This window comes from Vicugna pacos, chromosome 1, assembly GCF_048564905.1.
Source record: "Vicugna pacos chromosome 1, VicPac4, whole genome shotgun sequence".
NCBI classification, from domain to species: Eukaryota; Metazoa; Chordata; class Mammalia; order Artiodactyla; family Camelidae; genus Vicugna; species Vicugna pacos.
The window spans coordinates 63,763,396-63,780,856 of record NC_132987.1 but is presented as its reverse complement, the minus strand read 5'-3'; the positions used below and the strand labels follow the sequence as shown (position 1 = coordinate 63,780,856).

Sequence of the window (17,461 nt, the reverse complement as noted above, 5' to 3'; positions counted from 1 at the left end):
GAGTCCTTCACTGTTCCATGACCTCCAGCCTTTTAAGGGGCAGCTGTGGAACATGAGGAACTCACTAATCTTCTGCGGGCAGGGTGTCCGGCTCAGGAAACAAAGATACTGCAGCCAAACCCACCCGGGCCACCTCGTGGGGAGCCGAGGGGGCAAGGGGCCTCTGGCCCTGCCTCCTCCAGGCCTTCACCTGGGCGCTGGGCTTCCTCCATCTCACTCCACCTGGCCGTCCTCTTTTCCATCTACCAGCCTCCCCATTCTTACCAGTTTCTTGTGAGCAGCACTGTCTTCTCACAGTGGAAGGGGAGGCTATCGGCAAAAATGAAGAGCTGCTCCAGCTGGGGATTTTGGGTGACCAGAGTCTTTGTTTCTGCCCTGATTTTTGACATGAAGAGATGCTCGTGTCCTCATTATTATTAGTCACCTGCATGCATGTACCTTTGTTACCTGGGTCTACAGAGCCACACGAAGGACCTGTACCTTTTCCATGGTTTTGGCCCCCGTACTTCAGTCCCAGGCCCAAGGCCACATGGACTCCCAGGCAGGGCTGCCAGGGGAAGGCAGCTATTGCTGCTCAGAACCAATCAATGGCCCAGAACCTAAGCCCACCGGGCAGTGCAGGACTCACCCACCTTTTCTGCTATCAGGAAGTCATAGCGAAGGGCCTCTCGGGTGCAGATGGCGCCGAGCAGGAAGACAAAGACTATGTATAGAAACCACCTGCAAAAAACCCAAGAGCAGAACAGAGCTCCCACATGACTTCGCTCAGCCTGAGGATTCCCACGGGGACCTGTCCCAAAGGGAGGAGACAGGCCCACCATGAGGCCTCCCCAGCTCATCTGGGCAAACTTTCAGTACTCTTTCTCCTCTAGTGTATTTCCTATACAGCATATAGATATATAAACACGTCACTATTTTGCCTCCTTCTTACATTATGGAGAAAAACACACAGAGGCTGCAGGGATGGGAGTGGCCCACCTGGCCTAGGGGTGGCCCAGATGCAGGCCAGGCTTGCCCGGCAGCCCCACACCATCATCCTGATGCAGAAGAACAAGCTGACAATCTTTCAGGCCCTGAAGTCCTGCTGTTCCTTGGCCCCTAGGTGACAGAGAGCCAAGCCAAGTGTGAAAAGGCCAGCAGTGACCTGGCTCTGCCCCCAGATGCCCTGTGACCTCGAACAAGTCACATGATCCCTGTGGCTTCATTCCCATCTGGGCAGGGGGAGGAGGGGCCAAAGGTTCCTCTGGTGGCTTCCCAGCTACGACAAAACCAAGGCAGGGCCCTTTCTTTCCTTTCTTTCCCCACACCAGACTCTAACTCACTTTCTCTCTCTCTCTGTCCCTGGGCATCATTTTCTTAGCACAAAATAGACAGGTGCCGTGTGCATGGCTTAGGAGCAACAGTGTACAACAGTTAAAAGCAAATTCAGCATTGGTGAAATCGACATATTAGCATGTTTTAAACATCACAGTTAAAATAACACACTTTAACCCTTTTGGGCCCTTGTCATGTCTGGGGTCTCATTACCTTTCACGCCCACCCAGTGAAGGCAGAGGAGCTTCTTCCAGTGGAAGAGAGAGGAGACAGAAGATTCTAGCAAGTCAGAAACAGGCCCAAGGCACCCAGCCTGCTCCCATGGGTGGCACAGTCTGAACTAAACCAAGGAAGCCTGCCAGCCCGGCGGCAGTGCAGGGGAGGCGCTGGGGGACGAGGAGAGCCGGCCTTTGAGTTCCTACTATGCGCCTTTACACACAGTGTCTCCCCTGCAGTCTATGGGGCACACATTTTCTCATCATCCCATTTTACAGAGAAAAAAAAGGAGGCTTAGAGAGTTAAGCAAATTCCCTGAAGTCATGCAGCCAACTAGCAGCAGAGCTGGGACACAAATCCTAGTCTGTCTGATTACAAAACTCTACCTCTTTATAGTCCCTGCAATGATCCTTGAAACTCAATGGTTACAAAAGCCCCAAGTTCAGAAGGGGGTGGGGCAGGAGGCCGAGGAAAAAGGAAAGAAAGGATTCGACCTGCGATCTGCAATCTGCATTAAGGCGACCCTCCTCCTCACCGCATTCCCAGGCAGGGGGTATGAAAGGGCAATCGTCTGAACCCACCAGACGTGGATTTTCCAGCTGGCTGAGTGTTAAAAGGAGGATTGGAATATAGAATAGATTGGTCACAGTCAGGGCACTCTTAGAACAAAAGGAGCAATCCCTTCTTCTGCCTGGGGTTTTCTCTCCTCTCTCCAGCTGACTGCCACAAGGAGGACTTACGAGATGCCAACAGCTGCGAGGGAGCCCAGGGGGATGCTGGCAGCAGGCTCCCTGAGGTCGCCCCCCATGTTGAAGCCGGCCATGACTCCTGAAAAGACACCCAGACGGAAGAGAGGGGTGAGCGGTGTATTCCTTGAACCACCTTGCCCTCCTTGGGGCCCTCTCCTGAAGGAGATTCCAGGGCAAGCCCTCCCATCGGCAGCTCTGCAAACTGCACTTCTCAATCTCCCCTGGCAACGGGGGAGGAATCCTTAGGGCGGGCATGAAAGGGACCTTTGTGGGTTGGGTGATGCTGGAGAGGACAGCCCTACCAGCTACAAAAGCATCTATGGCCCAGTGCAAAATAGTGAGAGCCAGAGGCCATCTGGCAGGCCACACAAAGGTCCTGAGGCCACATGCTGAGCTCTGAGCTCTACCATCCTGCTGGGCAACGCCCAAGAGACGCTCAGACTTAGCAAAATGCCCGTCACCACCTGCTCAGCAGAGTTCCTCTCCTCTGCTGCCTGCAGACTACACTGGGGCTCAGGGGTCCTGGGGGGTACATCCCACCCAATATTCAGAGCCAGTGGCCACATTCAAAGCTCCTGAGCTGCCAGAGGACTCTAACAAACTGCAAAGAACCATCCCAATGCCACCAGCACTGAGTGCCAAGTTCCTCTTCATCATCAACTCCATTCTCCATGAATGCTCACTAAAGCAGCTAGTCATGACAGGGAGGGACAGCACAGTGTGAGATGGTGAGGACATCACCTACACACACACACACACACACACACACACACATACACACATGAAACCAATAAGACGTGTTCCGAACATCAAATGCAGGTCCAGCCCACATGTGCTCTACAAGCCTCACAGCAGGGTGGTGCATCTCAATGTGGCCTTGAAGAAAGATGTACGTGGGCTTAGGGAGAAGAATGGGTCTAACCCCATCATTATGGATTTATGAACACTTTGCACCCAACAGGGCCTGTGCTAAATGCTTTTCGGGAATTTTTATCTTGTTTAACCTTTGCAACTATCACACGAGAAAAGCAGAATTATTTCCCCTATTTTACAGAAAAGGAAACTAGTGCTAAATGAGGTTAATTAAAATAGCCTAAGGTCACACATTTAGTAAGTGGTCAAGGCCACTGCTGGCCTCTTCACACTTGGCGTGGCTCTCTGCCACCCAGGGGCCAACCCAAAGTCAACCCTGGGCTCTACTATAACGTTTGAGGTGACTCAAGTGAAGGAGAGTGAAGTGAAAGATGGGGCCAGAGAGTTACAGTGGACCTCTTTCACAGAGTAGCCTGAGTGTTGGACCAAGAGAGGGATGTGCCTGGACTTTGACCCAGCAATTCCACTACTAGGGTTGTATCCTAAGTAAACAGTCAATGATATGAGTGAAGATTTATCCAAAAGTGTTTATAAATACTTGTTTATAATAGTGAAAATTACAAACAACTAATATCTAAAAATAGAGGATTGGCTAAATAAGTGATGATGTATCCCCTATTCTCAGTAAATACCAGGTCTCCAGTATGGTCAGGGATATGCTGTGACATGGAGAGAAACTTCAAAACTATCGTTTCATTTTCAGAGGCATAGTTGAAAGCAGTACATGTGCTCTGATCCCATTGTTGTAAAAGAAAAAAACAGATGAAATAGACGTGAAGAAAAAGGAAAAAGTTTTCAAAATGTTAACAATGTTATTTCCAGGTGATAGAAAAACAGATCCTTTTTTATTTTATTGCTTATCTTGACTTTCTCAATTTTCTATAGTGATCACTTTGAAATGAGGGAAAAAATCATTTTTAAAGGTCTTTTTGTTTAAAATGGCATGTTAGGCATATTTTCTTTCTTCTCCTACCCCTCCCTCCTAGATCCTATTAAAAAGGTAGTAAAGGGGGAAAATGGATACATGCCTAAAAGCAAAGAGGACTGGGAGGGGGAGCCTTAAGTAGATGAAAGGTTTCCACAGATGTCTGGGACACAGAAAATGGGGGGAATGATATGGAGTAAAAGGGAAGGAAAAGAAAGGCTTGGAATACTTCCCTAGAGGATCTAATTAAGTTGCCTAGGAAAACCAGGCTGCTAGTGTGGATGTTCACACCCCAAACGAAGCCCTCAAGAGCCAGCCACACTCACAAACGTGCTGCAGTCAGCTCTCCCATGAAGGAAGAACCCCATCAGGGAGCCCCACCCCCACACACTGCAGCAGGGAACCCACGCCAGCGACCAAAGATTGCCAAGTGCATAATGAAAACCAGCAACAAATACATAAATACATGCATGATAAAAATAGAACCACCTGGGCTGGAAGAAATATATAATCAAGACACAAAGAGAATTGTGAAGAAAACACTAATTAGTAACTCCAGACACATCCAAGAAGAATATTCTACCTATAAAGCAAGATGCTAAGAAAAACAAAAAATAACCTAAGGACAACTTTTGGAAATTAAAAACATGATCACTAAAATTTAACATGCAGTGGAAGATCTAAAAGATAAAGTTAAGGAAATGTCCCAGAATGTAAACAGAAAGATAAAAGGGTAGAAATTTTGAGCAAAGAGTAGGAGAAATAGAGGAGAAATCTGGGAGGGGAGTTACAATATCCAACTAACAGAAGATTCAAAAACAGAGAACAGAGAAAACAAAAGAAAACAACCAGACAAATAACAGAAATAAATATCTCCAAACTGAGGAAGACACAAGTCTTCAGGTAGACTGAAATGTCCCATAAAGTAGACAGCACAAAGAACAATAACAAAAAAGTCTATATCTAAATGCATCACTTGCACAATTTCAGGAGAAACCCTATTATTTTCAAAGATAAAAGCTGAACACTTACAAAGGAACAAAAATTTGACTTCTCATCAGCAACAGTGAATGTTAGAAAACAATGGAGCACTGATTTTTAAATTCCAAGGAAAAACTCTTTTGAAACTAGAGTTTTAGCCAGATTACCAATTAAGTGAAAGTAAAGTTAAGCAAACAAGGGCTCAGAAAATTTACCTCCCATATATCGTTTCTGAGGAAGCTACCAAAGCATGTACTCCAGCAAAAAGAGGATGCAAACCATGAAGGAGAAAAATATGAGATTCAGAAAATAGTGGTGATAACTCAGGAAATGAATAAAATCCCAGAATAACAGTTGTACAGCAGAGAAACCCACAGGGATTAAAGCAGAAGCATGGGGGTCCCAAGAGGGATGCCTCTTGATAGGAATTAGATTCAACACAATGGACAGTATGAGTAACAAACTGAATGATTTTAAGGATATGCTGACTGCACACTTTGTCAACAAGAAAAAAAAAGTTTATTGAAATTCTAGGAAAAGTGAACAAGAAAGTCAAGGTCTAAATACAAAGCAAACTAAAATATGACATGATTTTAAACAACTAATGAACTTTAAAAAAAAATCAACCCTTTGGCCACAATATCAGGAACATTCTCCCTTAACTGACACAAGGACCGCATCAGAGTATGTAAGAAATAAGAATTCTAGCCCACCTCTTGGCTCTTCAGTGAACAGCAGCTACATAATCATAGTCATAATAGTGTACATGTTTATTGTTTTTCACCTTCTAAAGTTACAGTAAGGCTACAGCTAATGGCTACTGGGAAATGAAATGAGGGAAGAGAAATAGACGGAAGAGAAAAGGCACTGTAGGGTGGGAAATGAAATATACTCACTCAGGACTGGCTTGAATGCCAACATGATTTAATTAGTTTAATAAGAAAACCTGAAAGGTGAGTTAACCATTAAGACTGGTAAATATTTACATACCAGTTGCAATACATTTTAAGTTAATGCTGTACTTATTCTGTATCTTGTCACCATAAAAGGCAGTTTCTAAGCATTTGCTAAGAAGATCACAGAAATTTCCAAGAATATTGAGCACTTTGTCTTTGAAGTTCCAAAGACTGTTGACTTGAACCTTAAGACTAAAAATCTAATACAGTGTGTGTGTGAGTGAAACTGTTTACTTCAAGTTGTAAACTACAGCTTTCATGAGATTGTGCCTGCTCACCTGCTCATGATCAACTTGTTACAGCTTCCCTGATACTGCTCTAAAACGGAAGGATAAAAGGATCATTCAGATTTCCTTAAAATCAGGGATTCCCTTAAGATAACTAAAGCATTCTTTGTTACATTTAAAATACATATGACTCTAATACATTAATCTTAAAACATTTCCCACACCAGCAATAAGGAGTAAAGAGATGTAGCCTAGAAATGATAAAACAGAGATTGAAGTGTATTATTTAAAGTTATAAAGGCAACTAAAAATAAAAATATAACTATAAAACTTTGGGAAGTGGATAGAGGAATATGTAAGTAAGCTAGATCTGCTATAATTCTTAGCATGGAGTCAACAGATTAATCTAGTTATGGGTATAGGCATATTGTTTGGTGATACAGTTAGCTCCCAAAGTATTAAAAATGATTAAAAGTGGTTTCCCCTATGGAGGGGTCCTTTGGGTGGTGAGGGGTGGGATCAGAGACTATTGCTTTGTATTACAAGCATCTCTACACTTTTATTTTTATAATAGGCAGGTCTTATTTGGATCAGAAGAGGAATGCCAAGGACCTGCTTACTCTGACCAGAGCTCCTGGGACCACATCTGTCATGGAGGCTCTGCTCAAGGGCCAGGGTCACACTACTTGCTACCAGAATGATCTGATACCAAGGGCATCCCTGGCCAGATCTCCACATTTACCTGACTCCCAGGGCCCGCTAACTTTATCCACTAATACCACCCCTTTTGTCCCAAATTCTGACCCTCTGCCAAGGTTCCACCTGTCACCAGGTTTACTGTCTCACCTGCCTGGCCACACTGCTTCCCACCATCTACAATGACCTCATTCTGCCCCAAGCCCCTGGCAATTTTATGCCCTTTCATTTGGCTTTGTGAGATTACACACTGCTCTTTATTCTTCGCCATTTCAGTACCTCCTATAGTTGGTCATGTCATTTTGTACTCCTTCCTTCAGATCATCTACAAAAGTTAAGAAATGAGGACCCACAAGAACTCCATTGCTATATATGCTTCTGTCTAGGAAAGTGATTTATTAATCCTAATTGCTTCCTGCTTCCAAACAGGTTCTGTATTCATAACAAACAAATGCCCTTTTCTTCTCCCCCACAATCCCTGACACAGCTGATGACCCAGCCTTTGAAGAGACATCCTACTAGCTGGCCTGGTGTCGGGTACGTGGGGATCCTGGTCAGTGGGAACAGAAACAGCTGACACTGACACAGGCCGCCCTCAGGGATGGGACAGACGCAGACAGCCAGGAAGTGGGCTTTTAGATAAAACAGAGAAGCCAAAAAGTAGGTAGTCAGTACTGTGGACACACAGCGCCAGAGACAAGGAGATGGCGGCAACGGGCACCAGACAGAAAGCCTCGGGGTCACTCCCACCGGGGTAGTGGGGGTGTCCTGGGCACATCCGCTACATCAGTTTGCACCCTGTGGCTGTTGCTCCTAGAACTTGTCCCTTGTGGGACTACACAATTCCTGAGCAGATCATCTCTAGTTCTGGTGGATTATAAACGTCTTGCTTGCCAGTAAGATCTAGAAAAATTATTTTGATTTTATACTTTTTACCCATGCTTGTCAAGTGTTATAGAGATTCTCTGGTTTGCTTTCTTTCTGCTTCTGGTACAATTTTAAAATAATATCATTAATGTTACAACTAGACTTAGGGTCAGTGTAGCAGAACAGACACTATTTCTCAGAATATTAGTGTCCAGATATTTATAAATATTGCATTTAAAAAAGGGTTCCACAGAGGAAAAAAAAAGTTGGAAAAACCTTGATTAAACAAGATTAGAGAGATTCTTACTACTGGACTTCCTGGGACGTGTAATATGCTAATTTTCATTGTCTATCTCTAAGAAAAGAAATGTGTAGCACACAGTATTTCCCAAAATTTCTTTGACAATTAAACACTTGTTTTTGTTTTTGCTTTGTTTTGGTGGGAGGAGGTAATTAGGTCTATTTATTTAATTGTTTATTTAATGGCTATACCAGGGATCGAACCCAGGACCTCATGCATGCTGAGCATGCATTCTAATACTTGAGCTATACCCTCCCCCTGAACATTTTTTTAAAGAAACATTTTATTCATTATTAGTGTTCCGTGGAGCACATTTTATGAAGCACCAAGTGTGCATTTTGTAATTCCTATTTGATCTTTATACTTCTCTTTTTAGGCTTCCTAAAATTCTTTAAAATGGCTAATTAGAATAAATGATTCTTAAGCTGGAAGGGGTCCTAGAGATCCTCAACTCCAATCTTTTATTTTTACAGATGAGGAAACTGAGGCCCAAAGAAAGGATGAGATTTTGCTCACGTTTTCAAGCTAGTTGCTGGCGGAACCAGCACTCATCTTCACGTTTCCTGATCTCAAGTCAGAGTTATTTCCACCATGTCATATAGTCTCTCCATTTCTTTCTGACACCCATGGGTGTTCTTTTGGATTTTCCTTTTTAAAATGGAATAACTGCATGATTAATTTGGGGTTACCTCCCCCACAAGAGCGCGGAACTTATCACCAGCACAGCTTATAATCAGTACTACACATTGGTTTACCCACAGGTATTTCCGTCACCTGTCCCAAATCACTAGTCTGTGCCTGGTCCCGGGCATTTCCCCTCCTCTTTGGTCTTGAGCTGCCAGTTCCAGGAAGCGGTAAACTGCTCTACCCCAAACCACGTTCTCTCCCTGTATCAGGATGATGATGGGGGCCACGCCTTGTTACCATGTGACTTAGGCAACAGCTTTCTTCATACGGTAAAGCCTTCTGACTTGGTCTTCACCCTAGCCCTAAGGCCTTTCGCGTCTCTTCACTGTCTAAGCTTTACCACGTAAGGGTGATGGTGTCGGCTGTGACTTTACCGGCGTGGGCTGCTGAGGCTAAACCTCCAGCGCCATCCAGGCCTTCCTGAGCATTGGCATTAGGCTCACGGTTTGGTTGGGCGGCACCAGGGGAACTGGGGGCGTGGGCTTGGTGCCCTGGCTCAAACGTCTGGCCTGACAACACATACGGATGTCCGGGAGAGAAACTGACCTCATGAGCATCCCTAAAATCAACTCTTGATTAAAATAGCCAGTACAAATGCCAGTTAACCACTTACGGACATCTGCAAGACGGTGGTCCTCTTTCTCTCCTCCCCACCCCCTCCACCCACCATGGTACACACAGAGCAAAGCCTTCACCTCTTGCCTGTTATCACAGCCCCACTTCCCGTCCTAGTTTCTTTTTTGATCCTGAAAATTTTGATCCCTTACAAATTCTCAGGAATTTGTAAGGGAAAGCAAAAGCCTAATAGTTTTTCTAGGATTTTCAGGTTTCTGTTAGTTGTTCCTTAAAGGACTACTTGCTCTTTCTTAAGGAACTTCTAAGCTTCCTCCTGGGAGCTTTTCCATCCAAGGCCTTAGAAACCTTCAACTTTCTCTTTCCATTTATAGTGTGGTTGTTTCTCTGCTGCCCATTTTCTTTCTTTTTTAAAGCTCATAAATGTATTATTTTTCTTTTTCAGTGAGATAGCACATCCATGCATTAAAGGACTTAACTTTATCTGCCACCACCTGTTGCTGTTTGGAGGCAGTCGCTCTGCACCTTGGTCTCCTCATCTGCAAATGGGGATAAGATTATTTACCTTGCAGGACTGTTGTCAAGTTAGGATGAACATTTATTGGGAGCCTAGCACAGCACTCTGGCTGCCTCTCCTTATCTTCTGCCTGATTTCCAAAACCACACCCTTTTTCCACAACTGGCTGGCTGATTTCCTTATTTAGCTGTTCCTGTAGGAATCTTTCATCCCCTCTTCACTCTATTCTTGGAGGCAGAACTCGTCTCCCACCCTCTTGAAGCCTTAGAGATGCTGCTGAGACAGGCGGTGTCAAATATGGGACATTCAAACGCTGGCCTCTGGGGCAGGGGCAGCTCAGCACAAACATGTGTCTTCCCTACCAGTGTCCTCTCCAAAGCACGTGGGAAGCAATGGGGTTCACCACTTTCTGTCTGGGTGACCTTGGGGAAATCATTTCTCTGTGTCTGTGTATCCTCACCTGTAAAATGGACTAATAATACAGCCCACAGAAGAAGCTAGATTCCACGGGGCCTGGAACTTCTAAAAAGGGGGTACAAAGTTACAAAAGTGAAATTGGGACCAGGGTTTTAGAAGGAGGTCATGCAAGTGAAGGACCCTGAAGACCAGGCTGCGCTAGCATCATGGTAAATCTGCATCTGATAGAAGCAGTGGGGCCGTGCTGAGGTTTCAATGAAAGACTGTTGTAAAGTGCTCAGCACAGTGCCCAGTGTCATAGGCTCTTGTAGTGATAATGATTCTTATAGAGATAATAATAATTTTGATACAATTATGAATTAATTCTATAAGTGAAATTATAAAAATAAACATATAATCACTATAAAGATTCCTTCTTCTCTCCTGTTCCTGTTCACAAGTCCATCAGAAGGCAGTGGGGTGGGCCCCATCTTCAGGTTGTCCTTACTTGGGGCTCTCTGTCCCTTAAGCCAGGACCCCGTTCTGGCCCAGCAGGTCCTTGTTATCTTACACACAAGACACACAACTTCAGAGGAGACCCAGGGGATATCTTGGGAAAAGAGGAACACAGGACATAGGCTGGAGGCAGGGCCAGCGCTGTTGCCCAGAGCTGAGGGTCCTGGAGACAGCCAGCCAATCCAGAGGGGCCCAGCAGATTCCAGAGCTTCTCAGGGTGTGTGTGTGTGTGTGTGTGAGATGGGCGGGGGGTGGAATCAGGCCCCGGGAGGTCAAAGGTTGTCACAGAAATAGCAGGGCTCTTGACCACAAAGGTACTGTGGACATTCTGGTAAAGGCTGCTGGTTTCCCTGCTACATTTTTATGCTGGGTGTGGTCAACCACAAGAGGCCCTTTCCCTTCCAGTAAGAGTTTGAGATTTGAAGACAAGGGTTACATGACTTCACACTATGGTATTATTCCCAGTGAATTTCCATTTCCTAGTTCCTCCGTGTATTGTGGTCCCGTATCCCTGGATTGTGTGTGTGTGTGTGTGTGTGTGTGTGTGTGTGAGAGAGAGAGAGAGATAGAATCCTATAGGGAGACACGTTTGTTGTTCAGGGAAAGTTTGGTGTTGTAGCTTGGAGAAGGAACGTGCTTTCAGAAATAAAGCAAGTGCAGAGTCTACTCCAAGGCCCCAGCCCCTCCCTGCAGCCACTACCACAGGGTGTGGTGAAGCCCAGCAAGAAGGATGGGGCAGGAGACCTTGCTTTATAAATCCAGAGGAGCCATTGAAACCTAGACTTCAGCTGCTCTTCCCAGGAAGCCTCCTGCCCTTAGGATAAAATCTCTAAAGTAACCTAAATAACATGTCACTGGCCAAAGATGAGGATGCTGGGTGTTGGGGACTGGAAGTGTTTGTTCTTCCAAAGTCCTCTCCCCTCTCTACAGCCCGGAGGTTCTCTGGTTCCAGAAGAGGATGGCGTTGCAGGAAGCCCCAGCCATGACTCACTCAGAGCTAATCCCTGGCAAAGCCATCACCATGGAAACTGCCAATCATTCATGCTTTTCATAGCTTAAGGGAACATCTGCCAGGGGAAAGCCAAGTGATACAAACTGCTCGTCTTGCCTACTGTGTTTACACTGGGGCCCCCTGGAAAACAGAGAGAACTGGCAGGGCAAGCCTCCACAGCAGGATGGTGGCCCACCCCCGGCCACCAGTCAGCTGGGTGACCTTCAGCAACCCTGCATAAGCAACTCTGCACTCCTCCTTTCCCAGTTGGTCAAATAAAGGATCAGATCAGTGATTCCCAACTTGGTTGGGCCAGTGTGAGAGTAGGGACAGGAAAACACATTCCCCCAGAGAAGTGGGGTACAAGAGGCCTGTGTAGTTTGTTCATATTATGATTTTATATTTGGAATATTATGAAACAATATTTTCACAATTTAAACCACAGAAAATAAAGCTTGACTAATATTCTTAGGTAGCAATCTTTCTGAAAGGATCAAGTCACCCCTCTCTGGTCCAGGGAGGCACATCAGAATTTTCAGGTTTTTAGTAGGATTATCAAAGCAAATGTGGATTAAAAGACAAAAAATTGAGAGTCTCTGGACTAGCTGATCTCAAGTGTTAGTCCTGCTCAAACTCTGGGCTGCTGAGCGGCATCCTCAAACTTCGGGTTGCTGCTAATTCCTTTCTGGAGGGAGAGGTACCGGAGGGGAGGCTCGCCACCCCATCCCCCTCTCAGACCAGGCATCCCCTCTCTTCCTAAGATGCGGTGGCTGCAAAGGCAGAGGGGAGAAGCCCTGGGGGCAGCCTGGAAGGGTCCTGGCAGGGTCACATGGCTGAGGCAACCTCCTGGGGTGCTTCCCTTCTCGGAGGCCCAGAGCCCTGCCTCAGGCGCAGCAGCTAACCTGGCACTTGCACCCACTGGTTCTTGACTTGGCATCAGGGCTCACTGCCAGGCCCAAGGAAACGAACGCTCACGTGGGAAGCTTCCTGAATGCGTGTGCTCCCTTTGTGTGGGGGAGGGGGGAGGAGGATGCGGGTGGGGGTTGGGGGTGAGGAGTGGGAGGGGCTCGAAAATATTTTCAGATGTTAACTTCTAAAAATTTTCCTCTATTTTATTTTCCCCTTTCCTTTTCTGTCCATTCAAGAGGAACTTGACCTTTATTTTATTGCCTCAGAGGAAATAAGTGACAAGGAAGAAACAGAATCTGCCTGCAGTCAGTTTTGGGTTGTATCTCAAAATCTTGGGCTCTTAGGAAAGTTCAGAGGATGGAGGAAGCAGAAAAGACGCTGCCAAATGACTAGGGAGAGGATAAGGGTGATGAAACCAATTTGCTACATAGTTTGCAGGGCCCAGTGTAAATAAAAATAGAGGATCCCTTGTTCGAAAACTATTAAGAATTTTAGCAACAGCAACACATTAAACCAAGTGTGGGCCCCTCCCGAGCTTGCGACCCAAAGCAAATGCATAAATTCATGCCCACAAGGCTGGCCCTCGACAACAGTGTCCCCTGTGTCAGAAAAGAAGACGGCCCCTGAAGCTGGGGCAGGGAGAGAAAAGCCCACGGGATCTGGAGCCACAGGGGCCTGGGGCCTACTCCCTGGCAGCTTTAGTGGGGAGCCAGCAAGAACCCAGAAAAGAAGGTCTGAGAAGTACATAGAAGTACATAGCACAGGGTTCCCAGGCTCAGCAGATTTCTGGTCCCTAAAAGTGGCTCAGATACGGCAGAGAGCACGAGCCTGAAGGGATCTGCAGACAGGACGACGGGAGGGCCCAACTCCGTGCACAGGTGATGAGTGGCCGGAGCCCCTTCACATGCCCTGCTACTTGCTAAGACCCTAGGACACTGGAACAGAATGGCAGGGCAGGGCGGAGGCATGACGAACAACTGACGTAAGTTTTTAGTCATCCTGGCAGAATGAAGGCTGAGAGTCAGAGACTGACTCCCTTTCCACTTCATTAAAATGAGAGAAATGCACTATTTTTGGCACACCCGGACTTGTAGAACAGGGTTCTACCTGCCACTGCCGAGGCTCCAGCCCCATTCCCGTGAGCAAGCCTCTAGGGATCAGGTCAGCTGCTGCAGTTATCCTGGGAGATGAAGCGCGGAGCAGAGCGGCCACGTGGCAGAGATGGAGAGAAGCAAGAGGTAAAGGAAATAAGCTTAGAGGGTGAGGGTGCTGGTGAGAAAGCGGAGGGTGTCATGAGCCACTCCCATTACTGGCATGAGCAGCTGGGGGACAGAGGTGCCATTTCCTGCAATTAGCAGAGAAGAAGAATCAGTTGTGTGTGGGGGTGGTGGGTAGGTGGGATGGGTTGGGTTCTGGACAAATTGGGTCTGAGATGTCCAAGAGAAGATGTCACGGAGGTACATGACTATATGACAGGAAGCTTAGAGAAGTCTGGGCTAAAAGCATACATTTGGGAGTCATCAGCTTTGCAGGTGGCCACTGAAAAATGGGCATGGTGAGATGCCAAAGGAAACGGTTGAGAAAGAAGAGAGGGGGGCCTACCCCAGCCTGAAGAACCCCAACATTTGATGGGCAGGCAGAAGAAAAGCAAGTCAGAGAGGCCATAGAGGGGTGAGGAAGGTGTTGTGCCCTAGAAAGCATGAGAAAGGGAGAAAATGGAACCTGGCCGAGAGGTCAAACACACAGAAATTTTAAATGCCTGCTAAATTGAGTAAGGTGGAAGTCACGGGTGACTTTGGAAAGAACCCGTTTCATTGGGGAGACATGCTTGGAATTCCAAAGAAGAGAGTGGGCACGCGGTGTGGGAGGCAGGGAAATAGAGTTGGGAGCGCAAAGACTAGGGAGCAGCTGCAGAGAGAGAAAGGGGCTGTTGTTGAAGTGGGAGCCTGGAAAGTCGTTAAAGGTGATTAAAGTTGTTAAATTTTTTTTTTTCATTTTAACAGTTTTACTGAGGTATGACCGCATATGTTTAAAGTGTAATGATCTGAAAAGTTTGACATGAACACACCTGGGAGACCATCACCAGAGTCAGGAACACATTTTTTCATCCCCCCAAATTTCCTTGCCCCTCCGTCCTGCTCCCCTCACCCCTACACACAGGCCTTCACTGATCCGTTCTCTATCAGTGTAGTTTTCATTTTCTAGAATTTTTATATAAATGGATTTTTATATAATGTCCTCTTTTCAAAAAGATACTCTTTCTGGTGTGACTTCTTTCACACAGCAAAACTACTTTGAGAGTCACTATATCAGCACATGTCATCAACAGCTCGTGTTTTCTAACTGCTGAGTAGTTTTACATTGTATAGTATTGGTACCATAATTTATCTCTTCATTCACCTGTTCATGAACATTTGAGTTGTTTCTGGTTTGGAACTCTTACAGATTAAGTTGATTTGAACTTTCATGTACAAGCTTTATAGGGACACATGCTTTTGTTTCTTGGGTGGTAGATAATTAGGAGTGGAATGGCTGGGTGTATGTTCGATTTTTAAGAAACCGTCAAACTGTCTTCCAAAATGGTTGTACCATTTTATGTCTCCCTCATCAATGCATGTGAGTTCCAGTTTCTCTGCATCCTTGCCAACATTTGATATGGTCAGTTTTCAAATTTTTCAACATTCTAGTAACTTCTCCTCCTCTCTATTAAGGAAGACAGGATAAGGAGACAAAATTAGCCGCATTCCAGGGCATTGACACTGTCTTGATCAAGGATGAAATGTTTTTCGGAGTCTGTGCCCTGGGCACAAGTCCTGTCCCTCCAAATGGTTATTTCCTGCAGAGCATCTGGTCAATATGTTAGCTGACTACCTTCCAGGCCGGGGCCCCAAGCATGAGACAAGACTTGTACATGGACCTCAGCTGGGAAGGCTCCTCTCCAGCCACCGCAGAGTGGGAAATGGGGAAGGCAGGTGGAGGAGAGTCAGTCATGGTCCATGGGATCCTGGCTTCACCCAAACCCAGTGTGGTAAGAAGACAGTAATATTTCTCTGCCTCCTAGGAAAAGACACATGAGTTGGGGTAAGAGAAAAGGAATTTCTAGACCAAATCTGCACTCCTTCCAGGGTGGGAAGGGCAGCTTGTCCTGTCGAGGGATCCAATCTGTTCAGCCCCAAGAAAAATATGTCCCCTCTATTGACTTGGCCAAGAGGTGTCAATATATAAGTATAACGGGGTAAGAAGGAGTAAATCATCTTGGGGCCTTCAGGAATTATGAACAAGTAAACCATCTATTAAAATAGTATGTTTCTAGTTAAAGCTAAGGCCATCCATAAAGTCAGAGATATATCCTAAGAGCACATGCAGGTCATTATGATACTGAGTCTGCGGAAGCAAGCGTTCACACCCCTAACAGGAGAGAGAGTGAAAAGGAACGGCAACGCCGATACCTGTAGCTGCCGGGAAGAACACCCCGAAGACAGTGAAAAAGGACTCTCCGGGACTGTACTCTGGCAGGCTGTTGTTCTGCAGCAGCTCTGGGGAATAGCCAATAAAACCATGTTCTGAAATAACACAAAGGAAAGCAAAATGAGCCACGTGATAAGACACAGTACAGGCTTCCCTGCTACAGTCCTATCTTACGTACGTATGACTGTGTGTGTGTGAGCCTGGTGGAGGGAGGGGAGAGAGAACACAGGTGACAGAACCATATCCCTTCCCACTTCCGGGGCTTGACTTCTGTGTATCTACCGATCTATTTGTTTAATGGAGATACTGGGGATTGAACCCAGGAACTCATGCATGCTAAGTGTGTAATATACCACTGAGCTATACCCTCCCTCCTCCAACTTTCGTGTGTCTATATCTACAGCTATAGGTAAATAAAATGACACAAAGGAGAACAGTAGTTACCTCTGGGAAGGGGAGCATTTTCATTTTTTTCTCATAGACCAGTGTAGCTGAAATCTTTCAATGAGCATGTACTGATGTGTTTCCTCTTGATTTAAAAAATTAAGTTACCTGCCTGCTCAAAAACCTTCCCATGGATCCCCATTAGCCCCAGAATGAAGTCCAAACTCCTTAAGCCCTCCACAGCTTGGCAATAGCCCACAATTTCCTATTCATCCTCTGCCACTTCCTCGCCACACACAGACGAGCCTGCCCGAGAGCACTGCCAGTTGTGTCTCTAAGCATCAGTGTGGTGCTCATTCTTCAAGCCCATCACAAATGCTGCTTCCTTTGGGCTTCACATGAGCTCCCCAGTCAGAATCGATTCCTCATCCTAAGTGCCCTCCAGGACCAATCATATGAGGTCTTTCCCCAACCAGACTCCTTAGGGCAAGAGATCCAGTCTTACAGATCTTTGTCCCCCATGGTCACACGCTGTGTCTGGCACATGACAGGCAGGGTGCAAATATGGGTCATCCTGAGAGAATCTTGCTCTTGGGTCTCTCACTTCCGTGCTTTCAGTCTGACTTGTTCCAGACTACTTTATAGCAGGAACATCTCAGATCCGATTTCTTCAAAGCATTCTCAACATTTTTTACATGGCTTTAGATGACATTTTTGAAGAGGCTTCAATCCCACACACACTTTGCTTCTCCATCAAAGGAGGTCACCCTGAACAGCATCTGTGGACTGTGGGATTTTCAGATACAGGTCAGGTGTTCTTGGGCTCAGAACACCCGGGGTATCCAGCCTCTGCTTTTCATCTCACCTCCGAGAATGGGTTGGTTTGCTGCTATGAACTCTAATCCAAGAGAAGCC

The 17,461-nt window shown here is 46.0% G+C and overlaps 1 protein-coding gene across 1 annotated transcript in view; it reads right to left on the bottom strand.

Moving 5' to 3' along the window:
* SLC12A8 (solute carrier family 12 member 8) overlaps positions 1 to 17,461 on the bottom strand; it is a 120,194-nt gene that overhangs the window by 32,115 nt on the left and 70,618 nt on the right. The window contains exons 6-8 of the mRNA XM_006200894.4: positions 16,144 to 16,257; positions 2,271 to 2,358; positions 633 to 720 (exon numbers count right to left, since the gene is read on the bottom strand). Of these exons, the coding sequence (XP_006200956.1) occupies positions 633 to 720; positions 2,271 to 2,358; positions 16,144 to 16,257 (290 nt within the window). The remainder of the gene's footprint in view (positions 1 to 632; positions 721 to 2,270; positions 2,359 to 16,143; positions 16,258 to 17,461) is intronic.